Source organism: Lathyrus oleraceus, chromosome 2 (genome assembly GCF_024323335.1).
Source record: "Lathyrus oleraceus cultivar Zhongwan6 chromosome 2, CAAS_Psat_ZW6_1.0, whole genome shotgun sequence".
Lineage (NCBI taxonomy): Eukaryota > Viridiplantae > Streptophyta > Magnoliopsida > Fabales > Fabaceae > Lathyrus > Lathyrus oleraceus.
Window position 1 is genome coordinate 433798300 of NC_066580.1, and position 20196 is coordinate 433818495.

Genomic DNA, 20196 nt, shown 5'->3' on the forward strand with positions numbered 1-20196 from the left:
TTACTTTTTCAGCAATTTTAAAATTTATCATTTTCATATAAATTTATCATTTAGGATTTAAAGTTTTTGAAGAAATGTGTGATCTACAATTCATCTTTTTCTTGCCTATAGCAATTTCTTGTGTAAAATTTAAGTGTGGATAGATAAAGTTTATGATCTTATTAGTCTATAGTATATTTCTATTCTTCTGTCACATCTTTATTTTCAAGTTATTTTTTGTCAAAAAAACATTCTTTTTTCAACTTAGTTGCTAATATGACCTAAATGTAACCTATATGGTGTGATCTTTCTCAAATTTACACTTACTTTTCTGTTCATTCTTTTCGTTTGTTTAATATTTTCTTATTGCAAAGTAATTGAAATATTTATACAACTAGGTCGGCTTCTACTTTTTCTTATAAAAATAATCATATTTTTTAAATTATAACGAAAATAACCATATTTTTAATTAATTTATCAAACTGATCATGTTTTGTTGGACGACAGGAGGAGTAGCTAATCCTATTGGCACATGCTTTCATTTGTTACACATAGGCGTCATTATGATTGGCGCATGCATATATCTATCGCCACTGCATGTGGCGCATGCATGCATCCACTAGGAGTATGCGTCAACGCATGTGGCTACTCCTTTATTTATAAATTTTATAAATATAAACATCATCTCCCCTCATTTTTCACATATCTTCTTACCATCTCCTTTCATTTTTCTTCAATCTCCTTCCATTTTTCTTCAAAATGTATTCTCATATGTGTTCTTATATTCACAAGAGAAATACCAATTTAATTTATTTGACAGTAAAGTCTCCGATGAAGATCCGACTCTAAAATACAAAGACGTTCAAGCATCTTAACATGTGCTTGATCCGTTGGTTATATGGAGACATTACAAAGGGTGAAAAGATCAGAAGAATTCAAAGGCTTGTTACCGTGTTCAACGACAATGGAGAAAGTCGTTTCTGAAACAATGTTAAAACTGACAGAGATGTTCGCATTATGATGCACGGTTCTGATGAAATTATTTTGATGGTTGTAATCACATAGTTATGTTGTTTAGTTGTTGTATTTGTTTGTTCTGTTGTTTAATTGTTGTTTAAATTGTTGTTTAGTTGTTGTTGTTAAATTGTTGTAACCGAATGTTATGATATTTATGAAATGAAAGTTGTTTTTAATATTGTGGGCATCATCTTCAGCCGTAGATGATCTTTCCCGGTAACCAGACTCAAAACAACATCTTTCTGCAATAAATAAACCAGAGAATATCAAGTACACGTTTTTATAGCAAAACAAAACAAAAAAAGGAAAGGAGTGGCAGTTTATTGCTTACCTATCTTGGTTCCCTCTCACGAAGATAACTTGCTTCCTTCTTCAAACCTTAGCAAAACCCATAAAGTACAAATTTTTATAGCAAAACAAACAGAAGGAAAAAAGAGTTGATTACTTTGCTAACTTCCCAAAAATCAGAACACGGAAGATCATCATTCTCTGTAAAACTTTGCATGTTAAAAGGGGGAGCTTGGGTCCAATCAATAACTTGATCGATTTTCTTGTTCAGAAACATAGCAAACAGATTCATGCTCCGTGTCAAAAACATAATGCACTACAAATTTCCATTACAGAAACCAAACGTTCAAGTGCTTTTCCCTTCTTCAGGTTTTTGGTTTGGTGGAGGGCTTTTTTTCAGTTTCCGCTACAAGTGTAGTATCTGACTTTAACATTGTGACACGTTTTTGGGTCATAAGATTGTGTTTAGTTTGAAATAAAAGTTGTGAAGAGTGGAAATTCTTTAATTCAACATCGTTGCTTGAGCAACATCCTATGGTAGGTGTTGTGAGGTAATGAGCTCAACCAGACACAGTCCATGTCTTCATCTCTTACAACAATGGCAAAACCTAACCATGAAAAAAATGAAACAAATCCATGCTCACACCATCACCAACAACCTCACTCGCTTCTCCTACATCTCCAGCAGAATCTTAGCCTTCTGCTCTTTCTCACCGCGCGGCAATTTTCGCTATGCAGAGACCCTTTTCACCCACATGCCCAATCCCAATCTCTTCGATTACAACTCCATCATCACCTCTTACACAACAAATTCACAATTCCACAAATCACTCTCGGTTTTCACCAAAATGCTCAACACCAACGTTCGCCCCAATTCGAATACTTTCACCGCCCTTGTAAAAGCATGTGTTACACTTTCTTATCTAGAACAAGTCTTTACTCTATCCATGAAAATGGGGAATTCATCTGACGTGTATTTCGTGAGCTCGGTTATCAATGTGTTTTCGAAACACGAAGCAATACACCTTGCTCGTAACGTGTTCGATGAAAGTTCTAACAGAAATGTGGTTTGTTGGACGAGTCTCGTGAGTGGCTATTGCAGTTGCGGGTTGGTTAATGATGCGAGGGAATTGTTTGACGAAATGCCACAGAGAAACGACGCGTCGTATAGTGCTATGGTTTCTGGGTATGTTAAGAACGGTTTTTTCAATGAGGGAATTGAACTTTTTCGTGAATTGAAGAAGAACAAGGGTTATGCACCTGCGAGACCCAATGGATCACTTTTTGTGAGTGTTCTTAATGCGTGTACCATGGTGGGTGCTTTTGAAGAAGGGAAGTGGATTCATTCTTATGTTGAGGAAAATGGTTTGGAATATGAACTTGAACTTGGAACTGCTTTGATTGATTTTTACACGAAATGTGGATGGGTAAAGAGTGCAGAGCAAGTGTTTGACAAAATGCCTGTTAAAGATGTTGCTACTTGGAGTGCTATGATTTTGGGTTTAGCTATTAATGGGAATAATCTGATGGCTCTGAAACTGTTTGAAAATATGGAGAAGGTTGGACCAAAACCTAATGAAGTTACTTTCATTGGAGTTCTCACAGCTTGCAATCATAAAAATATGTCGGGTGTAGCGTTGCGGTCATTCGGAATTATGACTGAAAAATATGGCATAACACCATCCATTGAACACTATGGATGTGTGGTTGATGTTTTGGCTCGAAGTGGACAAGTAATAAAGGCCTTAAGTTTCATTAGAAATATGCATATTAAACCTGATGGAGCTATATGGGGGTCTTTGCTTAATGGATGTCTGATGCATGGTTATTTTGAATTGGGACAGACAGTTGGCAAGTATTTGATAGAGTTTGAGCCTCAACATAGTGGTAGGTACGTCCTTCTCGCGAACATGTATGCCAATATGGGTAAGTGGGAAGGTGTTTTTGAGGTAAGAAAAATGATGAAAGACAGGGGAGTGGTGATTGTTTCTGCTTGGAGTTTCATTGAAATTGATCAAACCATCCACAAGTTTGTTGTTGATGATAAGTGTTGTTTGAATTCAGGAGAAATTTATGAAGTCTTAAGTGACTTGGGAAGGAAAGTTGAGGAATTTTCAGGAGACAAGGATGCCCATAAAGGTTGACTACTTTGCTTACTTCCCAAAAATCAGAAGATGGAAGATCATCGTTCTCTGTAAAACTTTGCATGTTAAAAGGGGGAGCCTGGGTCCAATCAATAACTTGATCGGTTTTCTTGTTCAGAAACATAGCAAACAGATTCATGCTCCGTGTCAAAAACATAATGCACTACAAATTTCCATTACAGAAACCAAACGTTCAAGTGCTTTTCCCTTCTTCAGGTTTTTGGTTTGGTGGAGGGCTTTTTTTCAGTTTCCGCTACAAGTGTAGTATCTGACTTTAACATTGTGACACATTTTTGGGTCATAAGATTGTGTTTAGTTTGAAATAAAAGTTGTGAAGAGTGGAAATTTTTTGGTCGCTTATATTAACCTCATATTTATTTTGGGTTTTATGTTAAAATATTGTTTATATTAGTCAATTTAACTCTTTTAGAATTTACATATTAAAAAAAATGGTCAATTTGATATATTTTTTTGAACCGGACAGTTTTACAAAATCGGCTCCGGTTCTTTGGTTCGAATGGTTTTAGACGGTTCAATTCGGTTTTTCCGGTTTTACTCCGGTTTTGACCCACTAGCGATTTTGAAAGATTGACCCAACCAGATTCATCTCCGGTTCCCGGTTGAACCGGACGGTTTGATCCGGTTTTTTAAACATTAAAATAGGTTTTATTTATCTCCATGCATAAAAAAATTGGTGTGTTTGAAACTCGGAATAATTCTTCTGAAGTGCTTGGAATTACTTTGTCAGTTTTTCACAACAAGTGGTGTCCACTATGAGGCAAATGGATATTATTTACAAGGGAGCAACATAGGTAAATAAGAGATTGAGAAGTTTTTTGGACACGACAATTTTGGATTGTGAAAAGTGAATATGCAAGTAATTTTAACCCACTGGAAGTGTATTAAAGTATTGAAGGGTGGGGCATCGATGTCTCACACCTAACACAAGCATAAACAAAGATGGTGGATAATGATAGAAATATCAATATCTTATGCCTCAGAGATAAAGTTCTGAGGTAAGTCGTTAGGGAGAAGATTGTAGCTTTGATATGGGGAAAACTTGAATCATTGTATATGATCAAGTATCCGGCTTACAGGTTGTGTCTGAAACAACAACATTACACATTCTGAATGGAAGAGAAAAAATCTATAATGAAGCAGTTGACATAATTTCACAAGATCATTGTGTGGTTTTGTGTGTTGTGCAGGTTCATGCAAGCAATTTTGTCAAACCTGGTCGAAGAGAGGTCCAAACGCAACCATAAATTGACAACGTCGTTGAGAGCATTTAGAACGTGGAGTTTCTTCAACAATGATTTGATGTCATTCCCATGAACGAATTTATTTTCAAATGCTTCAAACAGGTCAGCTTCTGCAAGCTTGTCTTTCAAATGCTGAAGAACCTCATCGACAGTCTCATGTGTAGTGTTTCTTCCAGAGACATTTGAAGAACTTGAGCATTTATCAGTCCAACCTCCCCCGATGCTCATCATTAATTTCACATAGGCTCGTGGATTGGTTTTCTTCATTTCTGCCAACTCATCTTGAGAGAGGGAGGTACTAGGTGAAGGAGTTGGTTTAACAATCAAAATATTTGTAATTTCCTGTTCGACCTCTAGTGTAGTCTTTGTAGTTGGTTGTTTAGTATTTTCAAGAAGGTCAGTGATTTCTGGATCCTTGTGAGCATCTTTATTTTGTTTGGGGCTGCCAATAGGAGAAGTATTTTTTGGCCTTTCTTCCTCAAGAGTTTCCTCTTGATAAGTGTGGTCCATGACCACTTCATTGTCATTTTCACCATCAGTTGTCGAAGATGATGTGTCAGAAGGATGCTTTTTGCCGGTTGAGTCTTGAGATGCATTGTTGTCTGCTTCGATAGGTTTGTCGGCTTCTTCAGCAGTTTCTTTGAGTGGAGTAGGTTGGATTCAAGGGAAGCTAATGGTTTAAGGTGTTCGGCATTTGAAACTTGACACAGGATGGGTCGAAGGATTATCTTGCAAAAGTGAAGTGTTAGTATTTAGAAAAATATTGAACAAAAGAAAGGGATAAGGAAATGTAAACTCACTTTTGGGGCATTTGCATTTGGGCTTGAGTTAGCACTCTCAGGATCAGTTGAGACAAGTTTTCTTGTTGTCTTGGTTGCTTTTTAGACTTTTCCTGAGGTTACTTTCTTCTCCTTCTTTGCTTTAGGAGTTGGAGCTACGTTTGGGTTGGGTGAAACCTTCTAGAGCCAACCTAAGCAGTCTTTGGCTTTTTCTTCTTTGCTTGAGGTTTAAGATATGAATCCTCGACAGGGATGGGTTGAGTTTCGTCATCAGCCTGAATAGAGGCAAAAAGATTGTATAGAGAAAGTCAAGTAAGATTAATCTAGAGAATAATTCAAAATCAAGTTTTAGATATTAGAACTGACTTGTATGTCTTTCATTGGAGTTGCTTCGACTTTGGGTTTCTTTAAAGCCACGAAAATGTTACCAGCATCTCTGATTCTCTTCCTGTGTTCGACCGCTGAATTATACAAAGACAATTATAAATAAGGAAAAAGGAAAAAAAAATGGGTTAAGTTAATTTTGAGAGATCCTTAACTCTCCTCACTTTCATGTATAGGAGTTTCAACTCTGACATGTTTTATGTCGACATGAAGGTGACCATTGAAACTGTATATGTCATGCTTAGTCGGAGTCACTCGTTTGATAGGATTTAAGCTCTCATTTTTTTAGTACCTTTAAGTCTTCCCCACAGATGAACCACTGTGGAAATGGATGGATGAAAGCCATAGCCATATCAATGGAAGGCAAAGGGGGAAACTTAGGAGGATAATAATTTAGTGTAAATGTGTACCTATCCTTCACATATTCAAGGATTTTCAAGTTGGGAAGTTTAACCATCATTTTATTTTTAAGACTAACGGATTCTTCACGGATCATCTGACTAAGGTCATTGGGGTCATACACAGTTTCAAAATATTTTTGGGAAGCTTGGATCTCTTTGAAGCTGGCAGAAATATACCTGAATGCATCGCACGTTCGGACGTACAACAGAGTCGCCGTCAAACTTTATTTATTCCCAAAGAAAAGGAAAACATCGATAAAATCCGGGGGAAAGAGATAATTGGGTAAGGAAGTCGGTTATGCAAGGGGAAGGTATTAACACCCCTTACATTCGTTGTACTCTACAGGAATCGTTTTGATTGTTCTATAAAGAAAGAATTTCAACCACTAAGTTAATTGACAAAATAAATTGTGTTTATTTTGAAATTGAAGTTGTGAAGTTAGAAAATATATGAGTGTTAAAGAGAGAAAGAAGCTAGAAAAGAAATAGAAGTGACTAATATAGTTCTTTTTAAATGATGAAATTATCTTTAAACAAAATAAAAACTAAAAAAATACATTATTTGAAATATATTTGATCTATTAACATTAATTTAAAAAATTATGTTAATCAATATTAATTTAATAAAAAATTTAATTTTTTGTTTATTATTTATATTAAGTTACTATAAGTATTTTATTTTCTATTAATTAGTATAATTTATATATTGAACAAATGATTATCTCTTTGTTTTGAGAAGGGATAAAAAAGCATTTGCCTACATGTATAAATATTTTATTTTTAACTTTATCTTTTCTAAACACCTTTTTTTACAATATCATAATTTTACTGCAGATGTCAGCTCAATGAGAATTACTATCATCTGTTCAAGATGTATTAGAAAAATTAGTTTTCATTATGGATGAGGAAATAAAAACACTTGGAAAAAATTAGTGCTCTTTGTCTCCACATATAAAATTTCTTAGTGTGTTTGAAACTCTGAATAATTCTTCTGAAGTGTCATTATATTATACCTCAAAGATAAAGTTTTGAGGAAAGTCGTTAGGGAGAAGATTGTGGTATTGATATGGGAGAAACTTGAGTCATTGTATATGATCAAGTGTTTAGCTTACATGTTATGTCTGAAACAACACGATTACTCATTTCGAAAGGTTGAGACCAAATCTATAGTGAAACAGGTGACGTAATTTCACAAGATTATTGTGTGATTCCATGTGTTGTGCAAGTTCGTGCAAGCAATATCATTAAATGGCTTTATTGATGACAACTCCTCAAAAGGTTAATAATGACATCTGATAAAATAAAGAGGTGTCTCAAAATTATTTCTAAAAATAATCAGGGAAATTATTTTAAGGTTGAAATAATTAGGGAAATCTGATTAAAACCTTAAAATAATATTTCATATATTTTACTCGTCAAAATTTAAATGTTTCTAACCTATAAAAATGAGTGTTTTTAAGTGTTTTATAGATAAGGGGTGAAAACAATGACAATGTGTGGTATTAAAATAAGAGAAATTAACATAAGGTCCAAGTTGCACAAAGAAAACAAAAACATGCAAGCCCAATAGATTAGCACAATCGATTAGAAAAACTTAAAACAACCAATTTCAGATCAAATCCAAGCTTAACGTGTGCCTTAAAAAAACCAAATTTCAACATTTATTAATATCTCACGAAATTCCGAGATGATGGAAAATCTAATTGGTTAGAGTCATAATCTAATCAATTAGGGGACTAAAAAAGGAGAATTTGGATTTGATTTTTGAACAACATAATCTACACTTAATGTTTGCTTGGACTACACGCTAAAATCCTCTGAAAATCACGTTATAAAAGGTATCTCATTCTCACTCTTTTTGCATCTCATTCTTATAACTCCTTTCTTGTGTGAGCTTCTCTGTTGTAGGTCTTATCATTCCATCCCCAAACCAGAGAGACAAAATAACTCAACAAAAGAGAGATGTCATTTTATCCTCAATAAGAAAGAAAAATGAGGAAGATAGAAAAATGATTCTAGAGAAGAGGATTTTAGAACCATAATTCATGAAAGAAACCTTCATGAGAGGATTCAAACCCTACTCTCACATTTGTCAAGCCTCATTAACAGAATTATTCACAAGAGTACCTGATAGAATATACCCAGAATTAATAAGAGAATTCTACACAAATCTACTCATTCTAGGAAAAACCTTAACATCATCGGTGAAAACTATAAAGATGATAATCCACAAAGAACACTTCGGAGAAATCTTTGAAATACCCTTTCTAGGAACTTCTTATATTTTTGAGAAATCCACTGAACTCAAAAATTTCAAAAGAAGCATAACACTAAACTCTTTGGTAACAAATCCCATGGAAGAGAAAAAGTTCCCTTTGAGAAAATGAGGAATAAGTGATATTCCTAAGATTGTTTTTACACTCTCGGATTGACAAAGCAAAGGAGTGGTATCTAGATCAACCCGCATCGATGATAATAAATTGGAACTTGTTGGAGGAAAGGTTCTTAACTAAATTGTTGCCTCATAACAAATTCATGAAAGTTAAGACAACCATCACGATGATTTCCTAAGGCACAAAGGAAACTCTTTGTGAAGTGTGGGAAAGATACAAGTCCATGTTGAGAAGATATTCAAACCACGGTTTTAACGAATTCACACAATACATGTCTTAAAAAGTGGAATCCAACAACAACCAAAGTTTTTACTAGATGCTACCGATATGGATTCTCTCATATCCAAAAGTGTGGAAGATGCAACAACAATCATTGAGCGAATGGAGCTCAGTGATCATCAAGCACAATACAATAGAAACCCTTCCTAGAGGAAGAATGGTATCATAGAATTAAACATAAATGATTTCATTCTTTATCAAGACAAGTTGTTGACCCAGACGGTGGATGAACTAACCAAACAACTGCCAAAGCTGTCACAACAGCTAAAAGAGATACATGAAGTACCTCAACCAAGGAAAATTGCATTTTACAAGCTCTGCGGTGGAGACCATCCAATCGTATTTTTATTCCTATTGATGAAGAAATAATTATGTAGGCAACCAAAGGCCTAGGCAATATCAAAACTACAACTTCCCACAAAGAAACACTTTAATAAATTATGGAGATTCGATATTGGTACATCCACCATACAACCTTTTCATCATTACTCACGAGAACCTTCACAACGAGACAAAACAACAAAGTTGGAGGATACACTCAATAAATTTATGCATGTGTTTATGGCCAGTCACAAAAATACTGAAACCTGCATTAAAAATCTTAAAACACAAGTGGACTAATTTTTCAAGCAGTTATCAGATCTCCTGAGTAACACATTCAATGCAAATAAGTTGGATAACTGTTTCTAAATGATAAAATTATCTTTAAACAATTATTTGAAATATATTTGATCTATCAACATTAATTAAAAAAATTATGTTAATTAATATTAATTTAATAAAAAAAATAATTTGTTTGTGTATAATTTATATTAATTTTTCATAAGTTATTTATTTTCTATTTACTATTTAGTATAATTTACATACTTGTGATATTAAACAAATTATTTACCTCTTTTTTTGAGAAGGAATAAAAAAACATTTTCCTTTGTACATAGATATCTTATTTTTAAATTTGTCTCTTCTAAACACCTTTTTTTTATAATATCATAATTTTATTGCAGTTGTTTGCTCAGTGAGAATTTCATCATCTGTTCAAGATGTATTAAAAATTTTAATTTTGGTTATGGATGAGGAAATGAAAGCATTTGAAAAAAAAGGTGTTATTTGTCTCCACGCATAAAAAAAATTGGTGTGTTTGAAACTCTAAATAATTCTTCTGAAGTGCTTGAAATTACTATCAGTTTTTCATAATAAGTGGTGTCCATTATGGGGCAAATGGATATCGTTTACAAGTGAGCAACATGGGTAAATAAAAGATCGAGAAGTTTTTTGGACACAACGATTTTGGATTGTAGAAAGTGAATATCCAAGCAACTTTAACTCACTAGAAGTGTATTAAAGCATTTTAGGGTGAGGCATCAATTATTCACGCCTAACATAAGCAAAGATGGTGGATAAGGATAGAATGTAATTATCTTATGCCTCAGAGATAAAGTTCTGAGGTAAGTCGTCAGGGAGAAGATTGTGACTTTGATGTGGGGAAAACTTGAATCATTGTATATGATCAAGTATGCGACTTACATGTTGTGTCTAAACACAACAACATTACTCATTGTGAATGGTAGAGAAAAAATCTATAGTGAAGCAGTTGACTTAATTTCACAAGATCATTGTGTGGTTCTGTGTGTTGTACAGGTTCGTGCAAGCAATCTTGTCAAATAGTTTTAATGATGATAACTCCTCAAAAGGTTGATAATGACATTTGATAGAATAAAGAGGTGTCTCAAATAATAATTGTCAAATGGATATGTTGATGACAACTGTCAAACGGTTTTTCTTGAAGAAGATGTAATTAAATCACACACTTTCTTTTCAACCACATGATCATTTTTAGATACCATCTTTATGCTCTTGAAGTCCTAAGAGAAATGCACTCTCAACTAGAATGATGACATAAAAAAATTACAATTATTAATTCATTAAAACATTAGGCAAAATATTAAGGATTTAGTCTCTTTGTTATCATTCGAAACTCTAATCACCAAAATTCCATAAATTTTTCAAAATTACAAGTTCAAACTGATAAAATTTCTGAAATCATAAAGAATCAACCATCTCACACCAAATACAATGATGGCATTCGAAATTCAAACATCAAACATGAGAATGAGCTACCAAACTCAACATTCGCAATGATATCACATAAAACCTTAAAACTAAAAGAGACCCATGAAGAGAACATATAATTAATACACAATTATACACAATTACAAGCTAAATGAACAAGTGTTAGCTAACCAAAGAAGCATAAAAATCCTAAAATTATGATAATCTAACAATAATATCTAACTGGATTATTTTGTTTAGATATAAACTTTTTTAAATTAAAAGGGTAAAATGAACATGAATATAAAATACAAAATTAAAAAATAAAATTATTAAGTCGAAAATATATAAAAGTAAGAAAGAGAGAAATAAGTTGGAAAAGAAATATAAGAGACTAACATAATTGTTCTTAAATGATAAAATTATCTTTAAACAAAATTAAAACTAAAAAAAAAACGAAATATATTTGATCTATCAACACTAGTTAAAAAAATAAATCTGTTTATTTATAATTTATATTAATTTACCATAACTAATTTATTTTTTATTATTTATTATTTAGTATAATTTACATACTTGTGATATTGGACAAATGATTTACCTCTTCTTTTGAGAAGGGATTAAAAAAATTCCTCCATACATAGATATCTTATTTTTAAATTTGTCTCTTCTAAACACCTCTTTTTATAATATCATAATTTTATTGTAGTTGTTTGCTCGGTGAGAATTTCATCATATGTTCAAGATGTATTAAAACATTTAATTTTGGTTATGGATGAGGAAATTAAAGCACTTGGAAAAAAATAGACTTTATTTGTCTCCATGCATAAAAAAAATTGGTGTGTTTGAAACTCTGAATAATTCTTCTGAAGTGCTTGGAATTACTCTGTCAGATGTTCACAACAAGTGGTGTCCACTATGGAGCAAATGGATATTGTTTACAAGTGAGAAACATGGATAAATAAGAGATCGAGAAGTTTTTTGGACACAACGATTTTGGATTTTGGATTGTAGTCTTTGCAGTTGGTTGTTTAGTATTTGCAAGAGGGCCAGTGATTTCTAGACCCTTATGAGCATCTTTGTTTTGTTTGGGGCTGCCAAAAGGAGAAGTATTTTTTGGCCTTTCTTCCTCAAGATCTTCCTCTTGAGAAGTGTGGTCCATGACCACTTCATTATCGTTTTCACCACCAGTTATCGAATATGATGTGTCAGAAGGCTGCTTTTTGTCGGTTGAGTCTTGAGATGCATTGTTGTATGCTTCAGTAGGTTTGTCGGCTTCTTCAGTAAGGATACCCTAGACAAGGATATGAATTATCCACTCTCATCATTCTTTGTCACTTAAGACTCATGGCATACAACTTGAATCATGATTGATAAGTTGTTGATAGAGTCTTCTGCCTATTGCACTGCTGCTTTGTGAAGGGAGACTTGACAATCATTTGATTTGAATTATGCTAAAGCCTATGAATAGAGGTGAATACGATGAACAACTAGGTCATTTGTTCCATACCCAAAGATATTCATAATGAGTTAATAGAATTCTTCACTCCTATTCATTCTCTATTTCTTAAGGCTCATATCATACAATTTGAATCTTGATTGACAAGCTCTTGAAGAAATACCTTTGATATGCTTTGTATAATCCACTACTTGATTTGTCTGGGATGTGTTGCATGAAATTCTGAACTTGAGGTCTTGAAATCCACAACATTACAGAAATAATCCTATCAAGTGATCAAGGGATTTTTGATCACTTGAATAGACTGTGAGATTATACACAAATCAAAGGATTTAGTTAATCAAAATTTCTTTTGATCAACTTGAATAAAAGGTATTTAATTATTGGTTAATTATGTACAAACTAACCTAAAGGTTAAATGATATGTACAAATCCTAAGCTAAGGGATCATGCAACATTATGATCAAATTAATCATCTATCAAGTATCACATGAAAATAATTGATTAAAATAATTAACTAATCTAAATTAAACTCTAATCTAAGGGAACATGAAATTCTATGACTAAACCCTAGGATTAAAATATTCAATTTACATAGGAAATCAATTAGGGAATTAATTCTAGCATTGAAATCAATTATTCTAATTATTTCTAATTAAAACAATTAATTATAATCAAAATTAATATTCTAATCCTAATTAAATTCTAAAAATGTTAATTATAATTATTGTTTCCTAATTAACCTAATTAACAATAATTAACCATGCTAAAAAACAATTAACAAAAACATGATTTAAAAGCAAAAAGAAATGGGCTCAGTAGGGGTGTAGGCCTTGAAACCAGGGTGCCAAGAACAATGGGCGCATAGGCCCATCCAATGACAAGCCCATTATTCTGCAATGGGATGGGGGTACAGGAGTAGAAATAAGCCAACATGGAAGCAAGAATTGGCCTAAGCCCAAGCAGTGTGGCCTAAACGAATCCAACAATATGGATAAGGATGAAATGAGGTGTAACCAAGTCAGCTAGTGAGTCATGAGCTCAGATAAAATAGCATGTGATACACATGTTATGAAGAAACGCAGCAAGTAGACACAAACACATCAACTCTCTCTCCCTCTCTCCTTTGTTTCTCCCTTCGTCGTGTTGAAGGTCGTCCTCGGCGGCGAAGGTTCTCATAAAAACAAATCAAACACCCTCATCCATTCGAAATGACGCGCTGATCACAAATAAACAGGTAGATTTTTCTAATTTCTAAAGAAACTGAAAAATCAAAGGAAAGTCTCCAAGAACCCTAGAAGTTGGGACAAAAATTAAACGACCATAGAGGAGGAATAAAAGCCTGGATTATTAGGGCTTTGATTCCTCAAGCACTAAACTGCATGATGGCAACGCAATTCGTTAAAGTTGGCAAAGAAATCTAAGAACTCGCGACGAGGAAGAGAATGGCCCCGGAGTCATAAGAGTTGAAGAAGAATGATGAAAAATGGAAGAAGCTACATAATACAGGTACTCTTCGAATTCCACTCCACCTTGCTCAAATTCCTCTTTCCTCTTCTTCTCTTCTTTCTCTGTGATTACAAATTCCAATGCGTGAGCTAGAAGCACGAATGATAGTGATTGCGGTTAGAGACGATGATGAGACTAAGCTCAACTATTAGAGCTTCCAATGTTAAAGCTCTACAGTTATAACAATGAGCGTCTAGTGAATGTGAGTTTAGAGAGAGAGAGAGAGAGAATTGGGAGAGTTTATGTGTGATTGAAGAGTGATAAAAAATGATTTAGCAATAACTGAAACTTGAATGATTGGTGATGATGGAATATATATAAAATTGGATGCAACTAACTCGGGCACATCGGGTAGCTGTTAAGGCACAGTTAGCTCTATTAAGTTTCCATGTGTGAGTTGGTTTGAATGATGACACTATTATATTTTCTGTCAATTTCAGTTACAAGTTAGTTTGATTTAGTTAGTTATCAGGTGTTAACGGTTAGTTATGAGTTAGCTTTTTAACTGCGATGTTAAGTAAAGGTTACTTATTGTTAAATGAGTTATGCAATGCAATTTGATTTTCTGTTAGTGGGCTTGAACTGTTACAATCATTTGTTGTTTCTGATGAGAACCACGTGGCCAATCATGAGGTTAATGATTATTTGATCTTTACAAAAGCTAGTGGGCCCAAGATATGGCTGGTTTATTCTAGAAGGGGTAAAAGGGGTACTTGATGTCATAATTCTGTTAGGAGGTTTGAGGGGTAGGATTGTATCCGTCCCCATGTTATAAGGGAATGAGGAGAGTAGTGGGAGGCACCTTGGAGAATACAGTTGCTATTATGAGTAAGAGGCTTTGAGCCACCTACAGGAGCTTTGCTCTAGACAGATATTGGGTTTATTCCTTTCTCTGTAATTTTCCTTCATTCACATTAATAAGCAATCCTTTTATGAACGAATTATTTTAATTCATTTACATTTATATTATCTTTCCTGTTTGTTGGAATTCCAACAAATTGGTCCGACCTGCCGGATTCCTTTGGAGGAGCCAGTGAATGCCGAAGAAACAAACAACCACCCTACACGTCATGGAGGCTAAGGTAGAATCGTTGGAGAACGAGATCGCAAAGGTGCGCTCGACACTGATCACCATTGAGAACGCCGTCAGAGACATGCCCGAAACATTATTTGCAATGTTGGAGAAGATGCTTGGTAAATCGACGTCAAACAACGATGAGAGCAATATGTTGCAAGAAGGATTCGCGAAGCTGTTGAAAACTCCGGAATCAAAAATGGGGGTTATCAGAGACAAAGGCTGCAAATGTAACACCCTTCTAAAATACCCCAAAAGTTTAGTTAAAATAACAAAATATATAAATCAGAGTAAATATGCAATTAAGGGTGTCACACAATTACTTCACACCATTCACCATGATAACTGTCATGCTCTTTTATTAATTCAAAACATAAAGCATTTGCACAATACGCAGCGGATAGAGATTAAATCAATCATGCAAAACATGTAGCATATTACATGTTAACTGGTTCACAACCAACAATAAAACATTTAAAACATCCCATCCCGATGTTACATCTACCAGAGCATGACCCACTAAGGAACTACACTAGACTCCCAGCACTAGCTCCTACTCAATCACTGCTCGTTACCTGAAAAATAATTGTAAGGGTGAGTTCCTCAATCGATATAATAAGCATTATAAACTATCATGCAATGTTAAGTAATTTAACACATTTCATCACCCTAAACATAACACACATTTAGTAACGGCACATCAACTCAAACATCATACTCAACACGAACATAAAGCACACGTATAATCTCAGTTAAATTAAATACCCATACAACAAACCAACAAAAATGCAACTCTAATGAGACTCGACTCGTCATGCATGTGGTACCATTCGGAGTAAAACTCCCAACTTAAAATTTGCCAATTTAACGAGGCATCAAGGCTTAAGCCTTCAACTTTCAACTTTTGCCAATCCAGGCCAACGTGGTGTGAGCAAAGCTCCGACTTAATGCATATGGATTTACATGACATACACGACTTTAAAATTCCGACAACATAATAATAATAGCAACACAACAATATTTTCAACATAATCAACTTATAATCAACTTTGGCTCACCAAGCCTACAACTCAGTATCTTTAACAACTTTCCATACACGGAATAACTTAACAACTCAGTCATACTTGTATCGACATTTCATAACATAAACCCAACAAAATTACTCATCAAAATTAACTATAATATTATATATCTCTTTTTGACATAAACTAAGTATTATATAATTCCATTCCAGAACGTACACAATAATCAAATATTAATTTTTTTCTCTTTTTTTTCACCTTTCCAACAGTGTTAACCGGTTAACGCCCTGGGTTAACCGGTTAACGCAACACAGAACACGCTTTCTGGCAAAACTTAACAGTGTTAACCGATTAACGCCCTGGGTTAACCGGTTAACGCAAACAGAACAGCAAATTTACATAAATCACAACAGTGTTAACCGGTTAACACCCTGGGTTAACCGGTTAACGCAAGACAGACAACAATATTTCCTCATTCAGAACAGTGTTAACCGGTTAACACCCTGGGTTAACCGATTAACGCAAGACAGAAAGCTGTTCCTGCGCTAACACGAAGCAGAATGCAGAATTCTCCGCATTTTCCGCCGTTGGAGGACTTCCGGACCTCCGATTCCAATTCCGTAAAAAGCTATACGTTCGGGAATTCACAACTCACACAATTACAGATTCAATCACAGCTTTAACACAACTTATCCAACACAATTTTTTCAGCATTCAACATCCCAATTAGGGTCAAATCAACGGTTCATCACTACCCATTACATGTTAATCCATAATACCCATTAAACGACGATAAACCCCCCTTACCTGAGTTAATCCGGCGAATCTTTAAGCTTCAAGCTTTTCTCTTCTCCAACCTTCTTCCTCTTGCTCTGTCTCTTTTCCCTTTTCCTCTTTTCAGCCGCTTCTCTGCTTTTCACGTGAAACCCTTTCTTTACCAAATGAAACTCTTTTTCTTATTCCAACTTATATACTCCAATAATTATTATTCCAATAATAATAATAATCCAATAATTCCAATTATTTAATTAAATTAATAAATATAATATTAACTTAAATTAAATAATTATATTATTTTTATCGGGGTGTTACAACTCTCCCCCACTAAAAGAGTTTTCGTCCTCGAAAACATACCTCAAGCGAATAACTCCGAAAAAGACTCCTTCATCTGACTCTCAAGTTCCCAAGTCACCTTGCCACCTGCTGGTCCTCCCCAAGCTACCTCTTCCAAAGCAATCTCTTTGCCCCGCAACTGCTTCAACTCTCGATCCTCGATCCTCATAGGTGATGTTTCAACAGTCAGGTTATCTCTCACCTGTACATCATCTATTTGGACCACATGCGACGGATCAGGAATGTACCTCCTCAACTGAGACACATGAAAAACCTCATGCAAATTCGCAAGTGACGGCGGTAAAGCGATACGATAGGCTACCTCCCCTATCCTTTCCAAAATCTGATAAGGACCAATAAATCGAGGTGTCAACTTCTTCGACTTCAAAGCTCGACCAACCCCAGTTATCGGAGTAACGCGAAGAAACACATGATCTCCCTCTTGAAACTCAAGTGACTTCCTCCTCTTTTCGTGATAACTCTTCTGACGACTCTGAGCAATTCTCATCTTCTCTTGAATCATCTTAATCTTTTCCGTAGTCTGTTGAACAATCTCCGGTCCAACCACAGCACTCTCACCGGACTCATACCAACATAAAGGCGTCTGACATCTCCTACCATACAAAGCTTCAAACGGTGCCATACCAATGCTCGAATGAAAACTATTGTTGTAGGTAAACTCAATCAAAGGTAAATAACAATCCCAAGCACCTCCCTTTTCCAAAACACAAGCCCTCAAAAGATCCTCTAGTGACTGAATCGTCCTCTCAGTCTGACCATCAGTCTGCGGATGATATGCAGAACTCAATCTCAGCTTAGTTCCCAAAGCCCTCTGCAAACCTTCCCAGAACTTCGATGTAAATCTAGGATCTCCGTCCGAAACAATACTCGACGGAATACCATGCAAACTTACAATTTTCTCAATATACAACTCAGCTAATCTCTCTAACGGATAATCCATTCTGATCGGAATGAAATGAGCCGATTTTGTCAATCTGTTAACAATCACCCAAATAGCTTCAAAATTCTTAATTGTCCTCGGTAAACCAGAAACAAAATCCATACTGATACTATCCCACTTCCACTCTAGAATAGCCAACGGTTGCATTAGCCCAGGCGGCTTCTGATGCTCAATCTTTGACTTCTGACAAGTCAAACAAGAATAAACAAAACTCGCAATTTCTCTTTTCATTCCCGGCCACCAAAATAACTTTTTCAAATCATGATACATCTTCGTAGCCCCAGGATGAATACTCAGGCCACTACGATGTCCTTCCTCAAGAATACTCTTCTTAAGTTCGGTAACATTCGGAATACACACCCGATTACCAAATTTCAAAACACCATTCTCATCAACTCTGAATTCACCACCTTGACCTTGATTCACTAGAGTCAACTTATCAACCAAAAGCACATCGGATTTCTGACCCTCTCTAATCTCATCCAGAATACCGCTCGTTAACTTCAACATTCCCAATTTAACACTATTGTGAGTACTCTCACACACCAAACTCAAGTCTCTAAACTGCTCAATTAAATCCAATTCCTTAACCATTAACATAGACATATGCAATGATTTCCGACTCAATGCATCAGCCACTACGTTTGCTTTACCCGGATGGTAATTCAAACCAAAGTCATAATCCTTCAGAAACTCTAACCATCTCCTCTGTCTCATATTCAGCTCTTTCTGATTAAACAAATACTTTAAACTTTTATGGTCACTGAAAACCTCAAATCTTGACCCGTACAAGTAATGCCTCCATAACTTCAGAACAAATACCACAGCTGCCAACTCTAAATCGTGTGTCGGATAGTTCCTCTCATGAACCTTCAGTTGTCTCGAAGCATAAGCTACAACCTGCTTATTCTGCATCAAAACACCACCCAAACCCAACAATAAAGCATCACAGTAAACCTCAAATGGTTCCGATGGACTTGGTAATATCAGAATAGGAGCAGTAGTTAACCTTCTCTTTAACTCTTGGAAACCTTCTTCACATTTTGAGTCCCAAACAAACACTTGCCCCTTTCTAGTCAACATCGTCAACGGTAACGCCAACTTAGAAAATCCCTCAATGAATTTCCTATAATAACCCGCAAGTCCAAGAAAACTCCTTATTTCAAAAACTGACTTCGGAGCTTCCCACTTAGATACCGCTTCTATCTTAGAAGGATCAACAGCAACACCACCTCTTGAAACCACATGACCAAGAAAACTAACCTCTTCTAACCAAAATTCACACTTGGACAGTTTCGCAAATAACTTCTTTTCTCGTAGAACTCCCAAAACCATTCTCAAATGTTCAGCATGCTCTTCTTCAGATTTCGAATACACCAAAATATCGTCAATAAACACCACAACAAACTTGTCTAGGTACGGATGGAAAATCCTATTCATATACTCCATAAATACTCCAGGCGCATTAGTCACACCAAAAGGCATTACAGAATACTCATAATGTCCATACCTTGTTCTGAAAGCAGTCTTCTGAATATCCTCAGTTTTCACACGTATTTGATGATATCCCAATCTCAAATCTATTTTGCTGAACACACTCGCACCAACCAACTGATCCATCAAATCATCAATCCTCGGCAAAGGATACCGATTCTTGATCGTCACTTTATTCAGTTGCCTGTAGTCCACACACAACCTCATAGTACCTTCTTTCTTCTTAACCAATAACACTGGTGCACCCCACGGTGACACACTCGGACGAATAAATTTCTTATCCAACAGATCTTCCAACTGACTCTTCAATTCAGTTAACTCAACAGCAGACATACGGTACGGAGCCATCGACACCGGCCTAGTACCAGGTACCAAATCAATCGAGAATTCAACTTCACGCTCTGGCGGTAATTTGTTCACTTCTTCAGGAAACACATCAGGAAAATCACACACCACGGCTAGATCGCAATTCACCAGTTTATCTTTAGCCTCCAAAGTCGCTAACAGCATAAACAACTCTGCCCCATCTGCTACTGCCTCATTCACCCTCCTTGCTGACAGAACAAACTCTTTCCTTCCTCAATCTCA

The 20196-nt window shown here is 35.2% G+C and overlaps 1 protein-coding gene across 1 annotated transcript; it reads left to right on the forward strand.

The window, feature by feature from the left end:
- Nucleotides 1–1835: 1835 nt before the first annotated feature.
- LOC127123567 (pentatricopeptide repeat-containing protein At5g06540-like) lies at nt 1836–3428 on the forward strand. Its single transcript, XM_051053777.1, has one exon. It carries the CDS (start codon nt 1839–1841, stop codon nt 3426–3428), a length of 1590 nt encoding a protein of 529 aa, XP_050909734.1. The 5' UTR covers nt 1836–1838.
- Nucleotides 3429–20196: the final 16768 nt, after the last annotated feature.